This window comes from Puntigrus tetrazona, chromosome 8 (genome assembly GCF_018831695.1).
Source record: "Puntigrus tetrazona isolate hp1 chromosome 8, ASM1883169v1, whole genome shotgun sequence".
NCBI classification, from domain to species: domain Eukaryota; kingdom Metazoa; phylum Chordata; class Actinopteri; order Cypriniformes; family Cyprinidae; genus Puntigrus; species Puntigrus tetrazona.
Genome location: NC_056706.1, coordinates 5,256,118 through 5,277,915, shown reverse-complemented (window position 1 = coordinate 5,277,915; position 21,798 = coordinate 5,256,118). Strand labels below are relative to the sequence as shown.

The 21,798-nt window shown below is 40.7% G+C and overlaps 1 protein-coding gene across 1 annotated transcript in view; it reads right to left on the bottom strand.

Annotated features, from left to right (window-relative positions):
• Window positions 1-13,549: 13,549 nt before the first annotated feature.
• Window positions 13,550-21,798, bottom strand: part of LOC122350082 (chemokine-like protein TAFA-5) — a 32,076-nt gene continuing 23,827 nt past the window's right edge. Inside the window, exons 4-5 of the mRNA XM_043246277.1 lie at window positions 17,650-17,697; window positions 13,550-14,301 (exon numbers count right to left, since the gene is read on the bottom strand). Of these exons, the coding sequence (XP_043102212.1) occupies window positions 17,674-17,697 (24 nt within the window). The 3' untranslated portion in view covers window positions 13,550-14,301; window positions 17,650-17,673. The remainder of the gene's footprint in view (window positions 14,302-17,649; window positions 17,698-21,798) is intronic.

Here is a 21,798-nt window from a genome sequence, read left to right as displayed (position 1 = left end):
AGATGGTGAGTCCCCTCCGAATACTACTAATGTATTCTTTGATGTGTTCCAACAGGTAGTCGGAGGGGGCTCGTTCGGCCGGGCTCAGCGGGAGGATGACCGGCTCAAGAATTGCTGGAACCAGGTACATTTCATGGATGGAGAAGAGACGCGGCCCGGCCCCCATCCTCTTCCCCATTTTATTGTGGAGAACGGCCTACTCTATTGTGTCGCCCAGCGGAGGGGGGAGGAGAAACGGCTCCTGGTGGTGCCCCGAGGAAAGTGGACACCATCTTGGAGCTCGCCCGCGCCACCCGCTGGCCGGACACCTCGGGGCCGCCAACACTATCAAGAGGATCCGGGACCGTTTCCACTGGCCGGGGCTCGACGGAGATGTGAAACTGTTCTGCCAGGCCTGCCCCGAGTGCCAGAAGACCTCGCCCCGGCCACCTCCCCCTAGTCCACTTATCCCGCTGCCCATAATCGAGGTGCCCTTCGAGCGCATCGGGATGGATCTGGTGAGCCCGCTGCGAGGTCTGCCCGCTGCCACGAACACATCCTGGTGATCGTGGACTACGCCACCCGGTACCCCGAAGCCATCCCACTCCGCAAAGCCACCGCCAAGGCGATCGCCCAGGAGCTCTTCACCCTGTCCACCAGAGTGGGGATACCCGGGGAGATACTGACCGACCAAGGCACCCCGTTCATGTCCCGAGTGATGGCCGACCTCTGCCGGCTGCTACGGATCCAGCAGCTGCGCACCTCAGTGTACCACCCCCAGACGGACGGACTTGTGGAGCGGTTCAACCAGACACTGAAGCAGATGTTGAGAAGGGTTGTCTCCGAGGACAAGCGGGACTGGGACCAGATGCTCCCCACGTCCTCTTCGGGGTGCGAGAGGTGCCCCAGGCCTCCACCGGCTTCACCCCATTCGAGTTGCTGTTCGGCCGACAGCCGCGAGGCCTGCTGGACGTGGCAAAAGAGGCCTGGGAGCAGCAGCAGCAGCCGGATGCCCAGAGGTCGGTCGAGAACACGTCCAAGCCATGCGGGACCGAATTGAGCGGTGATGCCCCTCGTAAGGGAGCACATGACGCAGGCCCAGCAGCAACAACAACGACACTATAACCGCCCTGCACAACCCGGGAATTTCCAGGTCGGCGATCGGTCATGGTACTAGTCCCCACCAATGCTTGCAAATTCCTGGCCACCTGGCAGGGTCCATATACCATCCTGGAAAAGGTTGGCCCGGTTACTTACCGAGTCCGCCAACCAGACCGTCGACGCACCGAACAAATATACCACATTAACTTGTTAAAGAAGTGGGTGGGGACTAGGGAACACCTTTCCACACTCGCCATTCAGGAGGGCCCGGTCGTCGACACCAACGCCTTGCTCGCTCCGCGACAGAAGCGGAACTCCAACATTTGGTCGGTCAGTTCTCGGATGTGTTCTCGCCCACGCCGGGCAGACTAACCTCCTCCAGCACGAGATCCGGACCCCTCCCGACGTCATCGTCCGGCAGCGGCCCTACCGGATCCCTGAGGCTCGTCGGCGAGCTATTGAGGAGGAGGTAAACCAAATGCTGAAGTTGGGGGTGATTGAACCATCGACGAGCCCCGTGGTCCAGCCCCATCGTCCTGGTTCCAAACCGGACGGCACCCTCCGCTTCTGCAATGACTACCGGCGACTCAACCAGGTCTCCGAGTTCGACGGATATCCCATGCCCGTGTAGCGAACTGCTGGAACGTCTTGGAAGGGCCCGGTATATCTCCACCCTCGATCTCACCAAAGGATACTGGCAGGTTCCGCGCTGTCAGAGGAAGCCAAGCCAAAAACGGCTTTCTCCACCCCCGGCGGCCACTGGCAATACCGGTCCCTTCCCTTCGGTCTACACGGGGCACCAGCCACCTTCCAGAGACTAATGGACATCTTACTCCGACCCCACCAACAGTACGCCGCAGCCTATCTCGACGACCTTGTGATTCACTCGGAGACCTGGGAAGACCATCTGGAGCGCCTGCGGAGGGTGCTTCGGGATCTTCGACGGGCTGGACTCACCGCCAACCCCAAGAAATGTCACCTGGCGCTCTTCGAAGCGAAGTACCTGGGTTACCGAGTTGGGCGAGGACTGATCCGGCCACAGGAGAGTAAAGTCACCGCGGTCCAGGAGACCCCGAGGCCCACCAACAAAACCCAGGTACGCGCCTTCTTGGGGTTGGCAGGGTACTATCGTTGTTTCATCCCCGACTTCTCCTCCATAGCCGCCCCTCTGACAGACCTGACCAGGAAGGGCAGCCTGAGCGGGTTCTGTGGAACCCGGACGCGAGGAAGCGTTCCAGAGGATTAAGGCCGCACTCACCTCAGACCCTGTCCTGAGAGCCCGGACTTCGGCTGCCCCTTCCTGCTACAGGCGGATGCTTCTGATGTGGGTCTGGGAGCCGTGCTGTCCCAGATCCAGGAGGGTGAGGAGCATCCGGTCTTATATATCAGTAGAAGCTGACCCCCGCCGAGAAGAACTACGCGCGGTGGAGAAGGAGGCCCTAGCCGTCAAGTGGGCAGTCCTGGAACTGCGGTACTACCTCCTGGGCCGGCGGTTCACCCTACTTACCGACCACGCACCCCTCCAGTGGATGGCCAGGGCCAAGGACACGAACGCCAGGGTGACCCGCTGGTTCCTCGCGCTCCAGGACTTCCACTTTGACGTGCAACACGCGCCGGGACAGCCAACGCCAACGCCGACGGCCTATCGCGGATGTGGTCGGCTTTTGCAGGTCTGTCAGAGGTCACCCCACCCACCCCAAATTTCCCGTTATTACGCTCTGCTTTATCCACCAGGACCAGGACAGCGCTTGGGAGTGTGACGGCGCCCGAGGATCGATCAGCGTTGCCCTGGGAACAAACACGGAACACCTACACCAGCCACTCAACGCAGCGGATTCGCCCACACCTGGAGCTCATCAGCCGCGGGCCAGATAAGCCCGGCCAGGCGACGGCTTCAGTGAGCCACGAGACTCCGGAAACGCAAGCTAACCTGTTGTCTCTTTCTTTGTCTCCCAGAAGCTACAACGTGGACGGGCCTGCCTGAGCTACTTCCCTACTACCTCACAGTGGACTCCTCACGTTACTAAGCACGGAAACACAGAGACGACTCACCGCTGCACTCACCGGATTCACCGCTACCACCCCCCGGACTCACCGCCGCACTCCTCGCACGGACTCACCGCTCACCTTCTGTGTATTGTCTAATAAATACACCCTCCGGGGGTTTTCACTGCACCTGTTTCTCTTGTGCTTCCTCTGCCTCGCCACAATATATATATATATATATATATATTAGGCCTAAATTATTCTCTATAACAGTATACAACAATGTTTATGTTTTTTTTGCATTTGCATTTGTTTCTTGCAATTTTTGTTTTAAAATTAGTCAGATCACAATGCAGGTAAGTACTTTGCAAACAGTGCAAAGTTAGTTAATGTCAGCATGAATACCAACTTGTCTAAATAACATTCAGATTAATGGCACAGGCGTCTGAAGCGAACGTTATCGCCCCTCGAGTACTCAAGTTTGCTGCGTCTGCTTTCACATACACTGCGTAACGTGCCTCTCCGTTACACCAGGTGTGCCATCAACTCCCAAATCACACAGAACCTTTCCATCTTTATGACTGTCCTCAAACATAAGGCCTTTTTGCTCCGCTCACATAATTAAGACGAGATTTATCTCTGTAGCAACACCACTTTCTAAATGAGTTTCTGACATTTTCCTGACATTTTGCTTCCTCAAGTGGCCCAAACTCAAAATCCCCACCCTGCACAACGCAGCTGTGCCAATTCCCCTCGCTGCGGCAGTGCAACGGAGAGATGTCAACTTGATAGACATTCACAGACTCAATTATACCATATTGATCTCCAAGGCTAAGAGGTTTAAACAACATAGACTAGCCTCAAACGGCTAATAGCCTATGTCACTGTCAGCAAACATGACAATCTATCCACTCGCACACTCGGTTTTACAGTAACAGCTTGCTGCAAAAGCAAACTTAGCTGCGGTTGCAGACAATTGGCGGTGGAAAGTTATGCAAATCCATCTCATTTTGGCCAATTGCAGGTTCCTATGGCTATTATTACTGCTAATGCGTGCACACCTGTGCCTATCTTGAGTAAATAAGTGCAGAGCTGGGAGTGGCATTATGGTTGACGGAGGAATTTGCTGTGCACCACTGAACCACAGCTGCTGCCCTCCTCCACATGTGTTTACACTGCCTCAGTTTGATTAACAACTAGTGATCCAGAACGCCTTATGTCTGACTCTGAGAAGTTACTTTCGTTCTTAGTTTGCTCGGCGGTGAAGACTAAACAAAACCAAGGAGGCCGCATTTGGGCAGGAAAACAGCACTGCAGCTGTAGTCTGCACCCTGGGTGCGTAGAGCGTCAAGCGTTATAAACTGCATATATCAGTTAATCAAAACAAAAGTTGATTAGTGCATTCTAGTCTTAAACAATGAAACATTTCTGCTTTTTTTTGCTTTGAAATGTTCAAAAAGTCTATTTTATTAAGCACTTTTCTGTGTTGAAAAACCCCCCCAGCATGTGCCGGATAGATATGTTTTGAAGCGTGGCAGCTGGTTTGAGCTGGTTCATGCCTCTCCATGTTGGTCATGAGCTGGTTATCAGCTGGTTATGAGTTAGTCCCGAGCAGGAGCTAGTTACTTAAAACCAGCTTATAACCAATGCAGGACCAGCATAAATAAGCTTAAACCAGCTGCCATGCTTCAAAACATACCTAATGCTAGTTTTCTCAACAGGGTTGCATTGTACACAATTACATTTTTATGTAAGGTGTTAATTTGGGTATGAAACAAGTACACTTCAGTGATCGGCAGCTCTGCTGTCCTTATTCAGACTGAGTTACATAACACTGGAAGAATGTTCCTTTATAACCAGTGTCAGGGAATGTTCATTTTAAAAGTAATGCATTGCAGTATTGCGTCACTCCTTAAAAAAACTATTTGGTTACTTAGTTACATTTTAGGAAAAGTAATGCGTTACATAATTTTGCATTACTTTTCTCATCTGGGCTTGGCTTGCTTGTTTGTTTTTAATATAAAAAAAAGTTGCTTTCGGCAAATGTCTATCATGCCAAAAGTGCAATGAATAAGCAGGCTGAATTGTAAGTCCCTGTACAGCATAGAGGGCACAGCTCAAACAAACCTTTTAGCTGTGCTGCCATTCTGGATTGAAATTTTTTTCGCTTATTAGCATGGTTGGATTGGATCATGAAAGGTCAGCAGCAAAGACATTTCAAAGTTTTTATTGATTATTTGTTTTTGTGCAAATGAGATAAGTATGTTGCACAACGCCTCTGCACAACTCCTGATTTCTCTCAATATGGGAACAAGAGAGCTGTCAGTCAATAAATGTAACTGGCATTACTTATTTAAATATGTAACTCAGATATTTTGCATTCAAAAGTAATGTGTCATCACTTATGCTGCCCGTAACACCGAGAGAACATAACTACAATGTTGGCCAATGTTCTGCTTGGATGTTGTTGCTGTGTGTTGTATAATTTTCTTGGTGGAGGGTATTTTTATTATCTCTGTTTTGTTTCCATGGCAAAATCATGTTCGCTCGGGCCCTGGGGCTGAAATGTATTTCAGAATACGTATAGAATCTAATCAGGTGGCTGTGACCTCCTGAAATAAGAACGCACAAGTGCATAAGCTATGACTTATTTGGTCTATGATTTAGCTGATGTCCATCTCTTTGGCTCTCTCTGCTGTAGTGTTAGATTCGCATTTGATGATGTATGTAAACTGTATGCGTGTGTGTGTGTGTGTGTGTGAGTGTGTGTGCCTCGCAGCCAGCTGCCCGATCTGCTGTGTACAAACGCACAGATATTTCTCACAGCACGCCGTAATGAATCGATGCAACTCTGGGATTTTTTTTTTTTTTTTTTTCTGCAAAGCCTGCTTTTTTGCTGTCTTGTTTATGCCTGCCTGATTTTAATCAAACGTCTTGTTTCATATTCACTCTCATTGGAGGTTGTTTTGCAAAGCGTTTTTACACTTTGATCCTACCCGAGCCGATGTTCCCTCCGGAATAACAATGAGGACGTATGTATTTACGAATTAAAGATTTCTTGTCAGGCATATTTGTATTTTTTTTTAAGTATATAAAAATCTTTTTACACACAGTTTCTGCTTACTGTCTTTTATTCAATTTACCAAGTCAAACATATAAAACTCGCTTTTCTATTATTGTGACGAATTATTATCCAAACAGAAGTCTTGTTTTATCTGGGCCTATGTGGCTGTGGCAGGATTGACATCAAAACGAAAAACAGGAGAAAAAGAGAAAAATAATCGAGCCGCGAAGTACAATCCAATTTGGCATACCAGCACAAAGATGGCCGAGTGCCCTGGAGAAGACAAATAATATTAAACACAGCGTCAGTATTTCCAGGAAAATGCATTTTGAGAGATGTCCTGAGGCAATGCAGCCCTGTTATTGCACTAAAGGGAAGTTAGGATGCCAAAAGTATGCTGGCTGTTTTGCAAGGGTAAACTATAAGGCAGGAAAAGAGCACTTACTTCTCATTGACTCATTGTAATATCAGTGAGGACTTTAAATGTTCCTGGTCTTATTGTGTATAATTAATAACCGCACAATATACCAAAGATATATTTGTTTACACATTTAAAATGTAATGATTTGCTTTTTTTTTTTGGCGTGGCATGCCAAGCAAGTAGATATTTCATTGTGGTTTTGGATAAAAGCATCTGTACAAATATATATATATATATATATATATATATATATATATATATATGTGTGTGTGTGTGTGTGTGTGTGTGTGTGTGTGTTATACATTAATGATTGCTATTACGTGAACTGAAATCCAAGGAAAATTTTTAGCAATTTTAGCAATTGTGAAAATTTGCCTTATGTCAGTAGTATTCTCCAAAGATTAAAAATAAAAATAAAATAGAAAATATTCCCGATTCCCTTTCAGGATTGTTTTATGGTTGTTTTAGGTAAAGTGTCTTAGTTTGTATAATCACTTCATCAGTTTGTTGAGCCCTGAAGATGTATTAAGCTACATTTATACACCAAAACAAGTTATAACTTGTTTTGGTGTAAAAAGTAGATTAATAAAACTATATAACTATATACTTTTCGAAATGGAATAAACATCAACGTGAACACCAATCACCCTAATGGTGATATGCACATAACAGCTTTTGCTGCCAAATATAATAAAAAAAAAATTCTATTCATTATGATTAACTAGTATTTGTCATTATATGTCCACATGTCTTAACAAATAATAAAGTCTTACTTTTTTTTTTTATCAACTTTTTTCACATTCAATAGTTCAATTAATCTTTAAATTGGGATTTTCTAAGAAAATGGATGTTTGATGCTGTTTGATCTACAGCAATAATAAATAATAGGTCATGCCAATAATAGCAAACAATGGAAGATCTGAAAAACAAGTGTAACCACTGGGACAGGTGTGTTGGTGTGGAAAGTAAACTTGACCTTCATCCTCCTAGACTAATCTAGACAAAAAGTCCCACACAAATCCATTGCAAAACTTACATCCAGGTCAATAAATAACCAACAAATAAGATGTCTCATCCTACATTTTTCTTTTCATAGAATATCCTGTTTCACTTGGTAACGCATCATATTATGGAAGTAAAATGAGTTTTGAGTGCCATTTCATATACAGTTCATATACAGGTTTGTGCTTGTTTGCGGCTGTGCTTTCTGAAATACGACTTGATGTGCATCAAAAGCCTACCTCCTCATTCAGAAAAAGCGTGTTTACACAAATACAGAGAAAAAAACTAAATTGATTTTCACATGCTACTAATTGCAGCTAAAAAAATGTATATTTAACATTTTATGAAGGCGTCAGAAAATGACTACACACATATGTAGGAAGTGTCTTGAGGGCCTGGCTGTAGGCGGATGTCGGGTCTCATTCTCTGCTCCAGTATATGAGCGCATCTATGAGAGAGTGTTTTCGAATGAATGCTCAGGGTGAGGTGGGTGAGGAGCAGATTTCTAACACTCACATGCTTATGGGCCAGCGGCTTCATGCAGGGGTCAGCTGTAATTTCTTATGGGGTCCCTTCCCCTTTATACGTCTCTTTCTTCATCCACATAAACAACCGGGAGCTGAGGTTTTCTCTGAAGAGAGAATTCACTAACATTCACTAAAAAAACTAAATGTTGCATTGTTCATTGGCACGCATTGTTTGAAAGGATTAATCACCCAGTTCAAAGAAATTATGCAAACCTGTTGCTGGATTCACAAATATTTTGTAAATAAACTATTGCATTCCTCTCTTTTTTCAGCTAAACCGAATTTTTTTTTCGTATTTTCAAGATAATTTTATAGGGTTTTTTTCCTCCAAAAGATGAATTAAAATTCTTGATGAAAATGCTGTAAGGGCTATTATAATTCTAAAATTAAAGCTTAAAAAACAATTGACCCCCATAGTATTTCATACTATGGAAGTCAATGGTGACCCAAAACAGCCTGGTTACAAACTTTCTTCAAAATATCTTCCTTTGTGTTCGGCAAAACGAAGAAATTCAGACAGATTTGGAACTACTTGAGGGTGATTTTTGGGTGAACTACTCCTTTAAGCATCACACCATTGCAAAACCAGTCATATATAAAACAAGTCATGTATTAAGAATTTTTATTTATTCAATTATATTTTATCACTGCTCTATGTTTTTGCATACTGGTACGCATATGGTTATCAACAGGAACTCGACCTATAAAGAAAACAATGTTTCTAAGAACTTTTTTTTGCAGCTAGGAGCATTCTTGAAAACCTTTCTCTTCAAATTTTGCCCTTCAGCTGGAACGGGCACAAGAAAGAAAGGCCACACTCATGATTGCCTGTTTTTCCACGGGTGGTAATAATATGACATTAATCGCACCAAGCAAACAGCACTGAATTTTGTAAACAAGACACAATCTATAATGAAACTAATTTACATAGAAAGGAGATGTGCTTGCACTACATGCCATGCATTTAGTAGCTAATGGTTGGTTTGCAAAAGAAGAAAGATTTCTGGACTGTTTTAAATGTTATTTCGTTTTTTAATATAAATTGATTCTGGCGGTTGGCAGTTAGTTAGACCCCGAACAACATATTCAGCCAGTTCCTGTGCACATATATAATATTCTGTCTTATGATATACTTCAAGTAATGTTTTCCAACCAACTCAAGCAGCCATTATATCTGCAAAACAGAACGCCACACGTACAAATGCATGTAGCACAGCCAGTGGACAGTAATGGTGTACCTGGTCTCTCTAAAGACCTTTTTCTCCATTTCTGTCACCTAATGGAGTTCAGTTTCCTTGCCACTACAGCCCTTGACTTGCTTATTTGGGGTCTGGAAGACACACAGCAATATTATTTACTGACATGGACTGACACTACTGGATGCAAACAGAAACTTGAATTCAATTTAGTTGAAAAACCACTCTATTGTCTTTGGCAGATATGCTTTATCGCTGAATTTGCTGCCAAAAATAAATCTAAAACAACAACAACATTGACTCCACATCTTCAGTTAAAACTGCTCAAAGCTAAACTGAAATTATTTAACAACTGCTGAACTGATGGGTCACACAGTTATTGAACTGAACTGAATCAACACAGAAGTGACATTATCGTCCTGTAAATGTTTTAAGTTTGCATCTTTCATTTTGATAATATTGTTTTACTACTGCGAAGCTGCTTTAAAACAACCTCTCTTTTATAAAGGTGCCTTGATTTCAGACATTTAGCATTTTTATTAAAGGTATAATCCACTCTAAAATGAAAATTTGCAGTAATATTAAAGTAACAGTTCACATAAATTAAAGCGATTCATTAATTTATTCCCTTTCGAAAGATGACTTTCTTTTCTTTCTTGAGCGGCACATTAAAGACGTGCTTTTTTGACAGCTTCTGATATTTTGAGATCCTGTGAAGCTTAAACAATCAGTCTGTCCAAGAAAAAGTAGATTATATGCAGCATTATTATCTATAATCGACAGCCTCATGCGAACAGTCCTGGAGTGTAAGCTTTGCCCGCATGTATATGTGGGGAAAATTGCATGCGAACTAAATCCATCGTAAAGACCTCAATTTATCTTTAAAATATGCAGGTATTAATTTGACTCTCAAAATGCCAGAACCCAATGACTTGTACTTCATGAATCACCAGTGAACATAGATTCAGCTAAAAAACATCTTGTTCTAATGTTCTACTGAAGATAGAAAGTTACCTACATCTCAGATGTACTGAGAGGGAGTAAATTAATAGCAAATTTTTGGGGCGAACCACTTCTTTAATGCACTGCTATTAAAATATAATTTTTGCGTGTTCAAAAAATGTTTGCATGGACTACAAAGTCCTGTGCATGTAATTTTAATATCAGAATCTTAAAGATGACAAAACATGCTAATTATGCCCTTGCATGCTTCATTCATTCTCATACACTATCGGCTGCTTTATATCTTCTGGCCCAGACATCTTAGAGCACCACGATTCGTCGTAATTAAGTGTAACGATCTCTTAATCCGGGCATAAACCCCAATTACGCTTGTATTATATAGACTTAATGACAGATGCCTCAGGGTGGATAACTACCAGAAATGCCTTGGTAGAGCATATCGACTCTTTCAACATCTCAAGTTCTGGTAGGAAGTACATGAGAATTAGATGCACCGCAGCCATATGTTGACTTAAGTCATGAGAATTAGAGATATGATGGCTTCCTTCATGGTTAGCACTGACGGATAGATCATACGGGTGTACTGGAGCTTGATACAGCAGGTCGACGGCAGAGATATTGCCGTAATAACGCAACCTCTCAGGACCGCTCTGCACTCGTGATTTGATGTTATGGCCTTATTGATTCCATAACCGCAAGCGCCGTTCACGATGAGCAAATATGTACATAAATGTCACCTAGGAATCACAGGAATAGATGCCAATGTCCAACTAAAATAAAGATTGCGGGCTTTCCAGCCATTAATGTGGTTGTTCCTATTGATAAATAATAAATCACAGGTACACTGGAGGAAGAAGCCTTGAGGTCTTGCAAGATCTCACTGGGATGTCATCTGAAATGTAAAAGAATAATGCTGTCAGAGCAGTAAGCATCAACCTATAACAACAGCACCTCGGGGATAAAGTCATAGACAGCAGCGCGGAGAAGCAGCGGAGTTGTGTGATTTTTGCCTGAAGCGAGGAAATTTCATTGAAAATGGGACCGTCGGTGTTCTCTTTAGCTCCAGGATCACTGCAATACTGCCATGCGCTAAACGCAGCGTTAATAGGCTATTATGACTCTGAACGAAATGGTGATTGTAAAATATTCGTGCAAGAAAAACTTAACAAAAACAAAAAGTTTAGTGAACATTTATGTAGAGCCTATGTGTGTTGTAAGCTGTTTTTGTCATTAAAAATACACACACACACACACAAAGAAAGTATATGGCACTGTTAAACATCTATGGTAATATAAGTGAAACTTAAAGAAACAATGGTTACAATAAGGTTACAATAAGGTTGTGAAGCATTTATTAGCTAATGCTGATCCCAGCATTTACTAATGCATTATTAAAATCATACGTTGGATATATTATATTATATATTATATTTAAAGGAACTGAGCTAACATTGAGCAGCTATATTTTATTAGCTAAGGTTAACTATTATAATAAATATTGTAACAAATGCATTGCTTTTTCATTACTCTTAGTTAATGCATTAAACATAGTTATAGGAACCTTATATTAAAGTGTTACTAAATATTTAATATTTTAATGTTGCTTGGATTCTAAATGGTTGTCAGTGAAGAAGATACCTTTTTGCACCAGAAGGTGTAGTTATAATGTCCACCAACAGGGGCAAACTGGACCACGCTGACCCGCCAAACCTTGAGCCCTCGGATTCTCTCACCAGTGAGCTGGGATCGAGCGAGGTGCAGGAAATGGAAAGCTGGAGTGGATCTGGACAGGTTAGTGAACACTTTGAGCAAGGAGGGAAAGTAACTGTCACTCTACTCCACATACATGGGTAGAGAGAGAATCCACGAGAGAAAGAAAGAGAGAGAGATAGTCCTGTTATTCCTAAATAACTATATGCCATAACGAATGAACACTGAATCTCCTTGAGTTTCACAGTAATTGGAAGCGAGCGATGTCGTGCTCTGCATATTTGCCAGAAGCATAACAGACTTTATTAGGAACCATAAAAACACCATTAAAATTCACAACTCAGGGAGCCGGGCCTAGCCCATGAGACTGATGAATTACAACTGTTCACTGAAAGTGACCATATTCTTTCGCTCTTTCATCTTGCAGGGCTCTGTTTTTTTCCACTGCTATATGCAACCAGTTACATCCATCATATGGATTCATCTTCTCCACTGGCCATGAGAAGAAACAATTCGACAAAAAATCGGTGTATTTGTGAAAAGCAGACTGCCTCAGTATTAGAGAAAACAAAGAGCAAAACACACACACACATAAAAATATATTTCACATACTTGAAGTCAACATGAAAAAGCATTTTTTGCACTATAAGTTCTACCATGTACTTCCGTGTATCATGATGCATTTCCAAATTAAAACTGCATATTCCATGGGAATAATGTATATTTTAGCTATTTTTGATATTTGAGTGCCATCAAGCAAAGAAAATATTCTTCAGAGGTGAATTAACATGTGCCAATGAATTGTGAGCAATAAGAATATTTACAAAATAGATTTTTGATAATACGAATCACCTCTAAAGTATTTCACTTAATGGTTATTTATTTCTGGGTTTAACAATATTTGGTGAGAAAAAGAAAAGATTGGATTATTCATCCAATTGGAATTTGATTTGAGCATGCAAAAATATGATTTTATTGGCTAATATTAATTTGAATGGAATCAGAATTGTTTTCAAGAGTGATGTTTTAATAAAGGAATATAAAAACTAAGATTTTTAGTTTTAAACTACCGTTTAAAAGTTTGGGAGTGTTTTTCTTTTTAATCTTTTACTTTAAATTTGCAAAGATGCACTAAATTGATCAGAAGGGACACTTTCATACTGTTATCATTTTACTTTGAATACTAAAATCCCAAAAAGAGTTTTACAAAAATAACTTTAAATATTAAAATTATTTCCTAAAGAACATGTTTCGCACAAGTTTCAAATTCAGCGTTACCCTCACGGAAAATAAATTGCATTTTAAAATATATTTAAATACAAAACCCATTTCAGTTTTTCCGTATTTTTGATCAAATAAATGCAACTTTTGGCGAGCGTGACGACAAATTTTCAACGGTAGTGAGATTGCACCAACGAATCATTCACAAATAAACCAGTACAATTTATTACCAAACTAAATATGCATTATGATTTCACATCGACTTTAAGCAGCAAATCAGCACGGCCCCAGATATAGAGAGAGTCCCAAAGCATTGTGCACATTTACATGGACACACCCTTTATTTCCTATCTAGGTCAACACTCCATCATGAAGTGTCAATTTACAGTCAAAATAAAGTATCGATAGAAATGATATATCCATTAGAGACAGACATTTAAAGCAGAGAGTGAAAGAGACGCCCCAGAGAGGAAGGGACAGATGACATCCACACATTGTTTGCTAATCTTTAAATCAGCCATGATTAGAGTTGACGGCATCAGTGCATTGCCATTCTCAGACAGCACACAATCCATATGGTCAAACCGCGTGAGGTCAAATCTACAGGACACGTCAGTCATCTGCTGCTTCCCAGTTCCATAAGAAAGCGTTGCGGTTCGTTTAAAGGTCTCTGCACATCCTTGGCCTTTCATCGACGACATGTCCTTGCTCCGAAAGACGCAGTTGGGGTCCGCCGAGATGCTTGTTACGCAACAGCCTCGCCGCTCTTTGCGAGGAACTTACGTAATTTTAGTCTGAAAGGTGCGCGGACGGTCTCCTCTGACGGTTTAACTGGATGGAAAGCGAGTGAAATGTTCTCCTAGCTAATGTATTTCGAGATCAAAACTTAAACAGTTCGATTATGTCGAGGTTTGACAGAAAATGTCCCCAGCTGAGAGACGATGACCTGGGTGTTACTGTAGAGATGCTTGACTGACTGCAACCATGGCGCACGGATTCCATTTCCTGTTGGAGGGTGACGGGGAGAGGGGCAGCTGATATCTTTAGCTCCGAAATGAGAGGATGGACACAAATGTGTGGGGGCTGATGGATGATTCCTGTTTGGCGTCGCTCCTGTGAATGTCAGCAAACCTATGCACACACACAAAGAGAAAACCATTGGCGGGGACATTAGGGAAATGCATTTTGCGACTGATCAAAGGCAAGAAAAAACCACATGCATTACCTTTTCCTGCCTCGCCTTTTCATGTTTGTTGATCTTGTGGCTCTTTTGTTTGTGTTTACTTAGCGAATGATGATTTTTATACGACAGCGTTCTGAAGAGCGGCTGCTTTGAAAGGCACATGCTTTTGAAAAACGTAAATGGCAGAGGGTGAGTGCCTGTGTTCTTTAGCACCAAAGCCTTAGCGAAATGATTATTTTGTTACACGTCTTGCAGCACTATTAAGTTTTAAAGGGGAAATTATGCCACCCGTTGTCTGTCTGAGTGTTAATTCGCATTTAGAGAATTAAAGTTGAATATGTAAATGTACATCGCCTGCGCACTAATCAGCATTGTTTCCTCCAAGCTGGTGTCCTGCTAAGATATTCAGTTATTTTAAATACAATCATGCTTTAGTACAGTGCTCTGCTCTGTTTTAATCAAAGCGCATAATTAAGCTCTTTTTTGTGCTTTGTTGCTGTAGTAGTTATGATATTCTGCATAGAAAATCACACTTTTCAGGGTTGACACACTTTATGACCAGAGAGTTGATTGACAATGATTCGCTGAAGTATCTGTGAACGGTTAAGCATGCTCATTGAAAATACTTCATTTTAATTAAATTCAATTACAAACACTGTAAAAAAAAAAAAATCAGCCGCTGCCTTCGTATTTCAAGCATGGCTGCACAAGTCATTTCAACTTAAATGATAATAAACCGACTTTAAGAAGTCGAATATCATGTAACTTAATAAACAGAGTTAAATTTGTTCAATTTATTGGATGAGTTAAAGACTTATTCTTTAAAGTGAACTCGAGTCTGAGACTTGGACTTGAGTCCCTGTTAAATTTGGAAAAAAAAAATACAGTGTTTGAGTCTTAAAACAACAAAAGTCTATTTTTCCAAGGAGAAATATGTTTACATACAAATTTCTGTTTGAAAAAAAAGTGTCTTTTTCTGTCAGAATGTGTGGATATTTGCCTCTTTAAAGGTTTAAAGACACCGATGTTCAGAAGACGTCTGGCAGTCGATAAGCATACAGTCTCTGTGACAGTTTCTCCACACAAAGATTCTAGACATGCACAATCATTTAATGATGTTAAACATAAGGATAGAAGCATAAAAGGATATGGTTTAAAGGAAAGAAAAACCTGGTTACCATAGTTACCTATTCATTTAAAGTGGGTAAAACACTGAAAAATGTCCTAATGAGCAGACAAAAGTTCTACAATTTTAGAAAAGTTAGGTGAACAATCCCACCCATTTTCATTATATAATACATAATGAAAATATTTCTCTTCTTCATACTGTAGGTGCACAATATGAAGGATCTTTTGATTTATGTAGAACATCATGCATTTTCCTTCAGACAAGTTTGACTTAATAAATAAATTCTAGAAAATGTCTTGAGATTCAGCATCAGCCATTTGTCTGATCAATATAATACATTTTACAGTACACATCAGCAATACTCAACACTTTTATGCATTTAGCAAATGTTTTTATCCAATTGAATTAATGCATTCCAGATACTGTATACATTTGATCAATTCACGCATTGCCTGGGAATGGAACCAATGACCCTTGCATCGCAAGTGCCATGTTTCAGGAGGAGCATAAAAAAAAATTATGAATTAATCTCCAAACTTCCTCAAAAGTGGGCTGTGATTGTTTTCTGCTCTTGTTGTTTTTAACTATTAAAGTATTCTCTTTAAGGACAATATCTAAACATAAATCTAATCATTTTAAAATAATTTTCACAAAGGTAACAGGCTTTTAGTGTTTAGTTTGCCAACTCCATCTCCACTAAAGTATTCAGTCAACTATCAAAACACATTATCCATCTTAGGTGAACTGAAAACATTATACAATTATCTCATTTTTACAACAGTAAGTTTGGGAACCCTTGAGTTAGAGAAAAAAACCCCAATCATATCACTTCACTGCTGCTTAGCGAACAATCCAGAATTTATCATTCATAAAGTACTGCAAGTGGGATTTGTAAATCAGACATTCCCCGAATTACTCAAATCAATTTTTAATGCACGTCAGTGTAATCAGAACACAATTTGGTACATTCCAGTTCCTCCCTAAGTAAATATTTATGGCGCCCCTCTTTGCCGTTTCTCCATTTCCCGTGATTGCCTGCGATACACACCATGTTCTCTTGAGGCTTGAGGACGCAACATGCTGAAAAATGTTGATAACACCGTCATGAACCAGAACCGCCATACAGAATTTCATTTCCTAGAACCACCGTCGAGTCACAAAGCCTACAATCCTCCCCAGAAGTCTTACACAACAGCTTCCCTCTGAGATGTTCCTTAAGTGCTCACTCTGGACCCTTTTATAATGGAGCTTTTCAATAAAAAGTCTTCCCTCATGACTAGCTTTTTAATAAAGTGCTTTTCAAAGAAATAAAGGCATGTGCAACTCAAATATAGCTCTGACTGTTGGAATAACACTGACGTGAAAAGGCATTGTTTCCCAAAGGACACTTTTCAATACAGGGAAAAATGATGTTGGAGGTGGTTTTAGAACAATATTCAGCATATTATTTTGCCACGTAATGAAAAGACCCGGAAAGCTTTTGCTGAGAAACTGACAGGTGCTAATTGCCTCAAGGATTAACATACATTTATGCAAATTTCTGTCCTCATATTATCCTCCTGCACCGCAAAAAAACCTAGTCTTTCCCAAGCCATGTACACTCACTGGGAATCGCTCGAAGCATGACGGAAAGACAAACAACAGCTGGCATGTAAATATATCTTGTTAAATATAACCGTATCTCCTTCTTTGCTACCATCGCGCCATCTGCAATCACTACTGAGGCAGAACACGAGGGATTTTGGGTTTCAGCTCACGTCCCGCAACATCATCTTCTCCCTTCATCTCTCGATCCGCGGCAAAACCGGCGCCCCCAGCTGCCCTCTAATCCAGCTTTAGCCCTTCCGCTGATCAGGTGCGTCACTCTTAACACAACTTCATCAGTGCCGGCGGGGCACAATTGGCTGGATAAATGATAAGATTTCCACTCGATTTCTGCTCTGCCTTATTCCACCTCTGTACCTGTGCTCTGTATCTGTCATGTTGCTTTAAAACCAACGCTGTGATAGCACTTCTTGTCGGTCTCAGCGTTTTGTCGCCATTCTGCTTCGGACCCGCTCGCTGGACGATCACAGTCTTTGAATATTAGATTTAGAGACAATGATGGCTTACTAAGGAAAAGCAAACAAGGCAAGATAAGAGATAATCTTACTGAAGCACCACTCACCTCCTCACGGCAATCTGAAGTCCTTTAGGATGGCTCCTTGGGCAGAGGCTGTAAGAAAAAAGTGGTCAGATATTTCATTAGAGCTGTGTTGGAGGTAACAAAATGTAGCTAAATAACATGAAAAATACATTCCTTGACTTTTTAGTAATGCAAAAGATTTCAAATGGTTGGGAAACTCAAATGCAAAAAGCATCATTCTATAAGACCCGTTTATTAAATAATCTGAAATAGACCTATTTTTATAAAACAGCAATAAAAATAATTTGCAAAAAATAGACTATAACTATTTTTATAAAACAGCAATATAAAAACTAAAATCAATTGGGATTAAAAATAAAAGCATTTAAAACAAATATTTTCATAAAAGATGTATTTCATCAATTTAAGTTTTAAATAAAATTAAACATTGATTAATAAAACCCTGAAATCTAATAAATTAAAATCTAATTGGTATGTCCCACAAAAGACCTTCCTACAAGAATGAATAAATAAAAATTCCTACTAAAAGACACAATATGGTTAACAGTGTGTCTGTTTTAGTTAGTCACTGCCCGGCACTGCTTGCCTGCAACACTCTCAACTCTGCTAACGTTGCTAATTCAGGTCCTCTGCTGTCAGGTTTATACTCTCAAAGCTCCTCAAATTAGCCAGCTCTGTATTCTGCACTTCACAGGGTTTTTTTTTTTTTGAAGTCCTTACTCTCAGATCAAGTTGAAGAAACTTCCAACTTTCCACTTGCTCGTTCAATGTTTATAAAAACCTCTTAACCCCTCAAGACTTTGAGTCCTTCATTGGCAGGCTTGTGGATCTTGGACCCACTATACTCATTGGCATGCAGAAGGCTCTCTAAGCCGCTCGCTGGCACCCGCGCTGATTGGCTCGTCACCGTGTCATTCACAATGGTGTTGACAGTGCCCGTGATTCTATGGGCAGAGCTGCTTTTTCCAGCGCCCGCCTGCCCGTATGCCTCTCCGCCCTGGAAGTCTGGCGCTATCTGTGAAACCCTTCACGCAGTGCATCTGATCTGCTGCACCTCTCCTCAAACATGTCATCTAAATGCTAAGCACTCATGCTGCATTGTTAAATGAAAACAACAAGAACAGCGAAGGCAAACAAGACAATCCTGCAACTAGCTGCAAGCTTTTTGATTTGATTTTTTTTTTTTTCCAATTTCTCCTTTTCAAGATCCTAGATGCTTTCTTTCCTCTCCTGGAGATGTGAGGGGAATTCTGAGAGAGTTATCATGCAAGCTCTGTGCGCGCTTACTGTTTATGGTTTTTGTCACAGTTTTGCAGCCTGAGACAAACTTTGGGAATTATCTTTGATTGCTTGCTGTGACATGATCGACAGCGGGGTTAATTGCCTTGGCGATGAATCTCAGCCCCAGATGAAGTGTCTCAAAGTTTGAGCCACAGTCCTCCAGAGTTTGTTGAAGAACTAAAAAGTGCAATTGGATGAATTAGCCTGTCTGCATGATATGCAAGATAAATACATTGTTCATTAAGATCTCTACAGGACATTGCGATTGTGCTTATAATTTATTATTTTTAATGCATTTGTTTTTACAATAAAACTTCTATAATTTATTGTTTTTGTGCATTTGTCAGTTAATTATGTTTATTGTTCTGCAATGTTTGTGTTTCCTCTTTATGATACTGTTCTGAAGCTCAAATAAATAAAAAGAAAACACCTTGGTTACTCCACAAAATATATTTTTGGCGGCCACATTAGACTCCCAACAGTCCAATTTCATATTTTTCATGCAGAACATTGCCAACAAATGGTAATTTGGCTCTATGGCTGATACAATAGAATGCAACAGTGCCTGTCCTCTTTTTTTAGCAGCATTGGTTTAGGAACTTTTTTCAGTTTGGGTCTTCCTTTGAGAACTGTAAACCATAAACCAAACCAACCAGCTAAAAAGAGAATCACAACTTTAGAAATTTTGGAAACACTTTAAAATTAGGCAACACATAACTAAAGTTTTCTCTTAAACTCCCAACTTGAACTCTGATTGGTGGAGATTCTTTTGCAGGATCATGGCTAATGTAGTTTTACGCTTTTAGAATTATTATTAACACATGTTGTTGGTTTTAACAAAAGCAAATATCATCTGCTGACAACCTCGTAACTCTAAGTAGGTCTGTCTTCAAATGTTTATAAGTTATTGTTCAAAATCAGTCATATATGGAGAAAAGCAATGGAATTTTTACGTGTGAAACAATTTTTGCACTTCATTTAAAAAGTGAAACCCTTTTTCAGTGCTGTCAGTCGTGACCAAAATCTGATCTCACTGGTTTCATATGGTGCTATCTAAACATGAATGTGAGGATCATAAAGTACAGAAAACAAAAATTATACCATTTAATGCATTTTGGTGCAGGGATGGCTTGCTTCTAACAGAAAAATTGCTAAGAGAAGCAACCATGACCGCACAGACCTGCTTTCTACGACTGAGTTTCTCAAGTGCTTTATGCCCGACTTTATATTGATTTGGTGACACCAACTCTAAGGAAAAACTGCTGAGGCAGCCATTGTAGGAGGCACTATTAACTGTTCATGCTAATTAATGGGCTAAAAAGGTGAATGCGGTCTCCTGTGGTAAAGCAGGAGGGAGGCAGAGCGAGTGAGCGAGAGAAGCGGCGACAGGGACGTGGAGCCATTTCTTGTGTCTGCAAACAATTGGCTGAAACAGCTCCTCTGTTAGCATGTTACCACAGGGGATTGTGTGCCGCCACAGTACTGTGAATGTCGTAGGGCATTAGTCTGCAAGAGGAAGATGAAGAGTATGTAAACTTGCCTGCTAGCAGAGAGGCCCAGATTACAAATGTGTACTTTGCTAATTGAGCGGATTAGCTATCATTAGCGCAAATGATGCTACTGCTCCAGGTGCTAGCGTCGCAGGAGGTAAAAAGTGCTTAACGGGAACAATATTATTAACAGCAACACTATTTACTCTCTTACAAACTGCCCCATCCCATCCAAAAAAAAAAAAAACAACAAAAAAAAACTTGCTAAACACTAGCAAGATAACTGAAGGAACATATTTGCACATGTTTGTTTCTGCCCTCCATAATAAGAGTTTACAGCCAGTTTAAATTAATTAGAAATATAAAAAGTCTTCTGTTAAATGAATGCTTTTATTGAGCAAGGAAACATTACATTAATCGAAAGACATTATGTTACAAAAGATTTAGATTTAAAATAAATGCTGTTCTTTTGAATTTTCTATTCATCTTGATTTCCACTGAAATATTAAGTGGTACAACTGTTTTGTTAATTGATATCAAAACAGCATATTAAAATGATTTCTGAACACTGAAAACTGGAGTAATGATGCTGAAAATTCAGCTTTGCATCAAAGGAAAAATTAAAAAATTTATTAAAACAGAATAAAGTGAATTTAATTTGTAATAATATTTCAAAATATTACTGTTAGAAATGTATTTGCGCTAAGAAAGGGTTTTACAGATGTTCGAATGCCACTGTATAGAAAACATATCAAATAATTACATAATGCTAATCATATAATTTCTATAAACAAAGTTTCTGTAATCTTTCTGCAATCGGTCTAAACCAACATGAATTTGTTTCTTCTGAAGGACACAGAACTTCATGCAGTGAACATCAACAGGGTCCAAAAAACGCTGGACCTGACTGATTTTCATTGTATCTTCCTATAGGTAATGCAGGTTCGAAACAACATGTAGGTGAATAAATGATCACAGAATTCATATTTCTGGTTAAATTAAAAAGACCAGATCAGCACCATATAATGTAAAATGTTAATGCGGTGATGCATAAGGATCAGTTTGTACCTTTAGATAATTCATTGGGTATCACGAACTAACAACAAGCATTTTCATGTCATTCACTTACTAAGAGCTGTTTTTAATTCAAAAACATACTGTTGTGCATTCAAAATGCATGAACTGATGTTTTTTTATGCACTTTGCTACGTGAATGCTAGGCATCACAATCGAATTTCTCTGCAGTTCTACTGTGCATATGCTCCTCAGACACTTGATGTGTGAAACAGGCCTAAGGAAGGCATTTGTAAGAGTGCGGCCGTTCAACCTCATGCCGTTTAGGCAGGGATTAGTGATTTTGTAACTGTGGAGACGTGCATTAATACACTCACGTTAGTCT